This window comes from Pollachius pollachius, assembly GCF_949987615.1.
Source record: "Pollachius pollachius genome assembly, chromosome: 1".
NCBI lineage: Eukaryota > Metazoa > Chordata > Actinopteri > Gadiformes > Gadidae > Pollachius > Pollachius pollachius.
The window spans coordinates 24,662,137-24,671,183 of record NC_136934.1 but is presented as its reverse complement, the minus strand read 5'-3'; the positions used below and the strand labels follow the sequence as shown (position 1 = coordinate 24,671,183).

The following is a 9,047-nucleotide window of genomic DNA, read 5'->3' as shown; positions in this document are numbered from 1 at the left end:
GGTACCTAATCTGACACATTTTCTGTCTGACACACAAACAATCTGGACCTTGTCTTCACCCATGGTCAAAATATTGGTATTTTTTTTATAGTATGGTATTTGCCTAATGAGCTGTTTGTTGGCATCCTATATGGTCTTGTGTTTTACCTGGAGACCCTGCCTTTTAAACGAGTGAATCGATCTTATTGCATTATTAACCAGCTCAGCTTCTCTGCTGTGTCTGATTCAAACTAGGTTTTAAAGTCTAACGATGTTGCTTTCTAATGATCATTTCTTAAACATTAGGCATTTTTACACTGCCAAGCCGGGTTGGTCGCGGCTTGGCACGCCCAGCAATTTCACCGCCCAGCAATTTTGCCGTCTTGCCTGTGTGAAACTGAGGGGATAAAATCCCCCGTTCGTCACAGCGCCGGCTTTCTTTGTTTACTGGAGAAGACGGGGCTACGCACGGAGTCTAGACCAATTTAGAATAATTTGCATTCTCCCGAAGGTTTTTCTTTTTATGAAAGAAGACACCCACATGCAAGAATGAGTACACTTCTGAGTGTAGGCTACACCAATTAACTATTTACAATTGCAAAAACGGAAACATATTCTTTATTTTGCTGACCACTTGTTTTTTATCCCAGGAAAAGCCTCATAAGGAACGGTCCTCTGCGTCTTTCTCTTAGATCGCACCATCTTTCAACGTCTTCGTTAAATGCGACTGCTTCACCTTCTCTTCCATTATGGTCAGCAGTTCCCCCATCTCTCCAGTTAGAGCCACTCATGGTGATATCGCTGCGTTGTCTCTGTTGTGGAGACAACGCAGCAACACCTCTACCCAAGCCCCCCCCCCCCCCCCCCGGAGTCGCGGAGCCGTCTAATGTCTTTTACATCAAAATGAACCCTCCAATGTGTATAGGTTCCGGGATGGTAAATTGGGCTGCTAGCTCAAGCAGGCAATTTACCTCGGGCAGTGTAAACGCCCGGACCATGCCGGGAAAAAGGCGTGCATAAGATGGGCATATTTGGCAGTGTAAAAACGTATTGTTTGGTAGTTTTGCCTCGCTCCTCTTGAATCTAAATTGGTTACCCCCCCATATATTCTTCCCCATTGACGATTCAGTCCATGGTCTCAGCTGTGAACATCGTAATACTGAGTTTATGGAAGCTACACAACTAGTGGTCCACTTTTTTCATTTGAAAGGGATTTTATTTTCTTTGAAGAGATGCAAACTGACACGAGAGCTATTGGCCGTCATTGTGTTTCTCTTTTTTACCAACTTTCATATGTCACTCGCTAGTTTAAGCATTTGGTTCAGCCTCTGCTTAAGAAAACAATCCTGACCCATTCCTTTCAAATAACTACAGGCAAAATGTAGATAAAGGTGTTGCCATGCAACCTACCAATGCCCTGGAGCTGCGAAATATACTTGATATCTTTCAGTTTTTTAGTGTTTCACATGACATGATGCAGAAGAGGGTTGGAGGCTCAGCCCTGATTTATGATGTATCTAATCACAGCGTTCGATACCATGAATCACAACATCCTTATTGATGGTTAATCAAACCCACCAACCCACCCTCCTCCTCAACCCTGCAGCCTGGGCTGCTTCCCTGACTGGCGGGGGTGTTGGTCAACATGCCGGTGGCAGGGCTGTCAGGGACTGGTGGGGTTGAGGGTCAGCCGGGCTGCAGTCGTAGCTCCTCCGGTGCCCGGAGCACCTCCTGGTAGGCCACCCTCTCCCAAGGCCACAGGGCCTTTCCCCATCTCCCCCATGGAGCATGGGCTGACTGGCAGAGGTGTGGTTTGGCCGGGGCTGCATTCCAGGGCCAGGACCCTAGGGCCTGGAATGCACTCCAGGGCCTGGAGTCCAGGACTTGGAGTCCAGGACCTGGAGTCCAGTGCCTAGAGTCCAGGGCCGACTAGCCACAGCTAGTTGCGTCTGGTGGTCTCCCCCGTCCTCTGCTGGGCTCCACTGCACTGCTTTGGGGCGAGGGCTGATGCTGGGAGGTGACTTCTGGTGACCCAGTGTGTCCTCGGACAGCCCCTCTGTGTCCAAAGCGGTTTGCAGAGGGCCCACAATTGAGAAATGGCAGTTCGCAGTTGAGCAATGTCTGTTGCGACGCGCGGTGGTGATAGTGTGTGGTGATGACTCAATGTGCAACAGCTGTGCATCCTCATCCAGCCCCACATCCTGTCTCTGTGTTTTTTTGTTTTATTGTTTCTCATGCTTTTGAAAAACTGTTTGACCCTTGTCTGTGAACGGTGTTGTATAATAATAATAATAGTAATAATAATTGTTCCTTGTATTAAATACAATAATAAATTATGAAACAGCAGCTAGCTTGGCATGATTCACGACCTCCTCCCAAACTCATTCCTGTCTCCCAGGGTGTCACAGCTCCTGTGCTTCCTGTTGGGGCCCCTCTGGGAGCCAATGCAGTGTATGCCTTGAGCCCCTGCTGCTCCACCAGGGCCAATGTGTGGACTCCTGTGGAGAAGGCCTCTACCACATGGACAACACCTGCCACAGTAAGACCTTAATACACTACCTCTGAGCAAGGCAGCAGAGACCTGCTGGATGGAGTGTAACACACAGATTAACAGGCAGGCAGGGGACAGGTGCGTTCTGTCTGCAGACAGACAGATAGCCTTACAGGTAGACTGACGGATTGACAGCTTTGTGTTGACAGAGAAGTAGACAAACAGACAGACGGACAGGTAGAGGTTTTTACATGTACGACAGACAGGTAGGCAGAGAAGGAGACAGATATGTAGACAGACAAACAGATAAGTAGACTTGTGTCAACGTTCCCAGCAGGTAGACGGATAGGGAGACAAACAGGCAGGCAGACAAGTAGACAGACATGTAGACAGACACAACAGGGGGTCTAGGTGTGCAGATAGGTAGACAGACAGGTAGGTGTAGGTGTAGCCATGTTTGCAGACAGGTAGACAGACAGGTAGAGGTGTGTCCAGGTGTTGAGTTGTGTTCTCTCCTCAGATTGCCACCCCTCCTGCCGGTCTTGCCAGGGTCCTCAGGGGTCCGACTGCCTGCGATGTCTCAGGCCGGAAGACGTCCTCCTCCCTGTGGACCCCCAACTCCCTCACGGAACCTGCTCACATGGATGCCCAGCCCACTTCTACCTGGACACGCTGCACACATGCAGAGGTAACACACGAACACAGGTGTACATAGGTGTATGTGTGTGTGTACGTCTGTGTGTGTGTGTGTGTTTGTGTTTTTGTGTGTGTGTTTGTGCTTGCATGAGTGTGTGTGTGCGTGTGTGTTTGTGTGCGTTAGTTTGCAGCCTTTAGCATCTTGGCTCTGCTCAGCTAACACGCTTACTCCAGGATCCTATTGTACCACACTGGGAGCCTAATGCTTTCTGTCTAGAAGGAGCAGGGAAATAAATGAATATATATATGAATATATATATATATATATATATATATATATATATATATATATATATATATACACATATTTATATAATTAATTAATTGGATATTCCAGATATCCTCAGAGAGCGTTTTATGTTGCCCTGCTGTTGATATTGTAGTGTCACACATTATACTATGTGTGTCTGTGTGTCTGTGTGTCTGTGTGTTTCTGGGATATTCACCCCTCTGCTCGCATTACCAGGATGCCACGCATCTTGCCTCCAGTGCACGACAGGAAGTGCAGACGACTGTACTTCCTGTCTCCCCCCGGCGCTCCTCCATTTGGGACACTGCGTCTCCACCTGCCCCCCTGGAGCCTTTCCCCTAGAAAACACCTGTGCAGGTAACCCACACCCGTACATGTAACCTCCACCACCAACTTACCTGTACAGGTAACCCACACACCTGTGCAGGTAACCCACACACCGACACAACCGTACATGTAACCTCCACCACCAACACACTTGTACAGAAGGCTGTTGCAGTATCTATTTTTTCATTCACCTTCATACCCTCCTGACTTTTCACCGTGGTATATGGTAAATGGCGGTATTTGTGTAAAAATAAATCAATAATAATAATAAAAAAAAATGAAAACTGTGCTGCAGGTGATTGCAGTCAAGATAGCATGTATGACTTTGTCTAGTCTACAGTGCTGTGTGTCTAATATGCAACTTGCCAACTTCGGGGCTTGTTCTGTTACTTATGGCCTATAGAATAATGAATAGATGGGATATAAGCGCTCTTCCATAGATTCAGTCAAAATCTCAACAAGTAGGACCTATTGGAGCAACTCCCCCCAATCACCTGTTCAGGTAACTCCCCCCACTCACCAACATACCCGTAAAGGTAACCTTCCAGCAACCAATACATGTACGAGTATACTCTCCCAGCAACACACCTGTAAAGGTAACCCAGCCACCAACCCATCTGTACAGTAACCTACCCATTCACTACACACCTTTTCAAGTATCCCCTCCGAGCAACACATCTGTAAAGGTAACCCAGCCACCAACTCATCTGTGCTGGTAACATACACCTATATTTATGGTATAATAAGAATGCGCGTCCTGTTTCCCAGTGTGCCATGCGACGTGTGACGTGTGTTCTGGGGAGTCCCTGGCTGACTGCCTGTCATGTCCACTGCTCGCCTCGCTGCAACAGGGCTCCTGCAGAACCAGCTGTCCCGACAGCACCTACCTGCACCTCTCCGGGGATTGTCGAAGTGAGTCTGTGTGTATGTGTATGTGTGTCACAATGTGCACGCTTTTGTGTGGGTTCAGTTTGGTGCGCATATGTGAATACGTCAGCATCTCAAAATAAATAGACATGCAATAGAGTCAAAATTTAACCCATCACAATGGAAACAGCACTTGAAATCACCATGGAAACGATACCATTGGTCACCAAGGAAACCTTTTTGATTTCTGTTGCATGGATAAGGTGCACCACCTCTGCCCATAGGTAAGGCTGGCCCACTTTTTAAAGGTCCCATGGCATGCTACTTTATGGATGCTTAATATTGATATTAGTAGGCACCTAACACAGTATTTGAAGATGTTGCCGAATTCAGCCGTGGTGCAGATTTACGAGCCAGTCGCACATTGAGCTTTCCCCAAACGCGCCGTTTCGCTGTCTGTAGCTTTCATGTAAATGAGGAGGAGAGAGACGGGTCAAGGAGGAGGGTGGGGGTGTGGCCCTAAATAGCTTGCGGCCACGGTACTATGCGCTCTGTTTACAGTGGATGTATCACAAGGGCGAGGCGCACAGAGCCTTTGGCCGTGTTCTGTAAATATTCTAGGACACTCCGGGTGCTCCGGCGGGAGTCCTGGATCTCTATGTCTAAATAATGTCATATTATACATAGATATCTAGGTCATATAATGGATATTATCCCGGCCAAAAGCTGTGTGTGCCTCCAGGCGATATTATGAATCTCAAACGACTGTGTCGGGTTCTCCGACGTCTCTGGTTCTTCCACGTCCACATCAATCTGAAGTAGACTGAACCAAGACATGGAGGAGAAAGGGATTGTTGGGCAACAACCCCTTTCTCCTCCATGTCTTGGTTCATGTACTTCAGGGAGTCAAAGCCAAAGTTCCTTTCCCCCAATTCCTTTTCAACCATGGCTGAGATAAGCCCCACTGCGAGTCTCGTTGTGGAAATACCAGAGACGAGAGTCTGACGTGTTATGCGCCATGACACCAACAGCAGAATGGTTATCCAAATAACAAAGAAGTGTACAAGAGTTGCGTTACAGTCCTGGAGCTCTATATCTAAATAATATCATATAATATATATTATCACGGCTAAAAGCTGTGTGCCCGACGTTGGAGAACCCGACTGCGTCGGGTTCTCCAACGTCTCTGGTTCTTCCACTTCCACATGAATCTGAAGTAGGCCGAACCGTGCGCTGCCCACTGCCCGCTGCCCGCTGCCCGCTGCCAGGCGGTGATGCCTCACGGCAGCGGGCGGCAGGCAGCGGGGCTCAACAATGGCTGAGATAACCCCAACTACAGTCTCGTTGTGGAAATACCAGACGTCAAAGAACCGACGTGTTATGCGCCATAACACCAACAGCAGAACGGTTATCCAAATACTAAAGAAGTGTACAACACTTGCGTTATAGTGTGTGTAATCACACACAAACACACACACATGTGGCACTGGCACGGTCGTAGCTCATTTGGGGGCTAAATTATCTGGGCTGGCAAGGCAGAGAAAGGGGAGGTGGCATCTCCCCTTATGACGACATACAGGGTAAATTCCAAAACCGCGGGTCTGAGCTTCGCTTTTTCAAAGGTGGACCAGAATGCCAGGTGCTCGTTTTACACCCAACAAAATTTCTAGCTACTGGGGGAGCATAGGTAGGCTAGGGGAACTCATATTAATGTTAGAAAACCTCAGAAAGTGAAATTTTCATGCTATGGGATCTTTAAAATTTTCTGTGAATCCAGGTCTGGAGTGTAACTTGGCTCGGTGGGAACTTTCACAGAGGCAAACAGCACAATGACTAAAGTAGCGAAAAGTTTGCATTCTGCCTTTTAAGGTGCTGTCGAAATTTCGATTGGATAGAATGGAAGATACAAATGTGTACATTTATTTAATGGTTTGAACGATGCTAAATGGTGGAAATATGACCGAGTTTTGATGTCATAAGGAATTAAGTGTCAGAATGGGCAGACGGCTTCAATGGGACCAACTGTAGAATATGACGGTTTGAAACTAAAACTGATTCTGAAGAAAGTTTAAATGATATCGAAATTCCGATATTCGGAATATATAATTTCGATATTATTGAAGATTCAGGTGTGTAGATTTGTTAAATGGTTTGAACGAAGATAAACAGTTGAAAATCGATTGAGTTACGTCTTAAACAGTTGAAGTACCAGGGGATATAAAAAAATTGGAAAAAGCTGAATAATAAAGTTGAAAGAGTTGGAAAAAAGCTGAATAATAGCCATCATGTCGTTATAGAGCTGAACGTTTAATAGTTGAATGGTTTCTGTAGCTGAAAGTACGGCGGAGGAGTTGAAGACCAAAAAACGGGTGGAAGAAGAATAAGAAAAATAAGATTTCAATATCTAGAGTGTGAATGCTACAGCATTCACACCAATAAAGCTTATGAAGAACAATAGTTTTAAACATATATTTATTCAGAATTTTGTTCATTTTACAGACAAACAATACAAGACAACACAACAAGGCACATATAATGCAATTTGTTCTCACATATAGCACATATAATAGATGTTCTTGTCACAGTAGACAGTGTGTTACAGTCATTGAAATTACATCTGCTAACTTACATTGTTTACAGGGGAGAACAAATGAAAACAAAACAAAACAAAAAAAAATACTCAATCCGTCTTATCATCCAACCAACCATCAACATCCATGTTGTTATTTTCAAGGAAGTTGTAGAAAATGTTCCATACTTCCCAAAACTTGTCAAGTCTATTTTTTGTTGTGTAACTTATCTTTTCCAAAGCTAAGTAAGAAGTCATTCCCTTCAACCATTGTGATGTGGCACAGGGTGTATCTGATTTCCATGAGAGAGCAATACATCGTTTGGCTTCCAGAAAACAAATATTCAGAAGAGACCTAATTTTTTTAGAGGTAGTGAAGTCTTCTGGATAGATATTCAATAGGCACAATTTAGGACTAAGAGGCACTTTCCTGCCACTGATTTGGCTAGCAAGGTCCACCACCTTACTCCAAAAAGAAAGTGTCTTTTGACATTCCCACATACAATGAAATAAGGTACCTTTTTGGTCTTTACATTTGAAGCAGGTATCAGGTATGTTAGGGTTAAAGTGGTGCAATTTAGCTGGTGTTATGTACAGTCTACTTATCCATTTATATTGTAACAGTTTGGAGTTTGTATTTACGGATTGGGTCTGAGCTAGAAAACATGCCTTTGACCATTCCTCCTCAGTTACATTATCCTGCAAGTCCCTCCGCCATGCTTGAAGTGAGCGCTGTGATGATTCTTTAGACTTGCTTACAAAAAGCTCATAGAGTAATGAAACTTGTCCCCTAGAATGTAAAAACTTCAAAGTGTAATCTTCTAGAGTGGATAGGGGGGGAAGCTTCAAATCATTGCTCTGTCTGGAAAGGATGAAGCTTCTAAATTGTAAATATTTAAAAAAATGTTTTGCAGGAATCCCATATTTTGATTTAAGCTCTTCGAATGACATGAGAACCAAGTTTTCATTGTAAAGGTCAGCAACCTTAGCTATACCCTGGGCTGCCCATATTTTAAACCCTGGGTCTGCTCTACCAGGTTGGAAGTCATCATTACCAAAAATTGGAGAGAACCGAGATAGTTTAGCTGTTTCTCCTAGGTATGCAAGAGATTTGTGCCAAACCATTAATGTATTTTTGAGAAAAGGATTTTTAGTATGTTTGATTAGTTTATGTTTTTTAGCAGAGAAGATGTACAGGTTTAAAGGTATGTTTGTTAAATGTGCTTCTATTGAAACCCAAGCTGGAGGGTGGTTTCTCTCAAAATAAAACATTGCTGCTCTGATTTGAGCTGCCCAGTAATACCACTCAAGATTTGGTAGTTGTAAACCACCTCTATCATATGGTAAATACAACAGGGAAAGCCTGAGCCTGGGACGCTTGTTGTTCCATATAAAGTTAGAGAAAAGCTTTTTAAGAAAATTAAAGAGTGAGGGTGGAGGAGCAAGTGGAATAGATTGAAAGAGATAAAGAAACTTCGGTAAAATTGACATTTTCAATACATTTATACGCCCAATCATAGAAATGGGTAGATTTGTCCATCTATTTATAAGTTGGGTGACCTTATCTGTTAAGGTATTGTAGTTATTAGGAACAATTTTGTCAGTGGTAGGGGCAATCTTAACACCCAGGTATGTGAAGCCATTTAGTGAAACCGTAAAAGGAGTAGGAATTGGGGGGTGTAGTCGTTCCCTTTCATTCAAGAATAATATTACAGATTTCGAGTAATTAATTTTGTATCCCGCAAAGGTGCCAAAAAAGTTAATTTGGTCCAATAAAGCTGGTAAAGTCTGTTTCAAATTAGAGCAAAACAAAATGACATCATCAGCATACAGTGCTATGCGATGTTCCGTATCTCCTATCCTTATGC

At 44.4% G+C, this 9,047-nt stretch overlaps 1 protein-coding gene across 2 annotated transcripts in view; it reads left to right on the top strand.

Annotated features, from left to right (window-relative positions):
- fras1 (Fraser extracellular matrix complex subunit 1) overlaps positions 1-9,047 on the top strand; it is a 103,754-nt gene that overhangs the window by 40,105 nt on the left and 54,602 nt on the right. For both annotated transcript variants that reach the window (XM_079732126.1, XM_079732125.1), the window contains exons 16-19: positions 2,378-2,518; positions 2,991-3,158; positions 3,633-3,773; positions 4,512-4,655. In XM_079732126.1, coding sequence (XP_079588252.1) covers positions 2,378-2,518; positions 2,991-3,158; positions 3,633-3,773; positions 4,512-4,655 — 594 coding nt within the window. The remainder of the gene's footprint in view (positions 1-2,377; positions 2,519-2,990; positions 3,159-3,632; positions 3,774-4,511; positions 4,656-9,047) is intronic.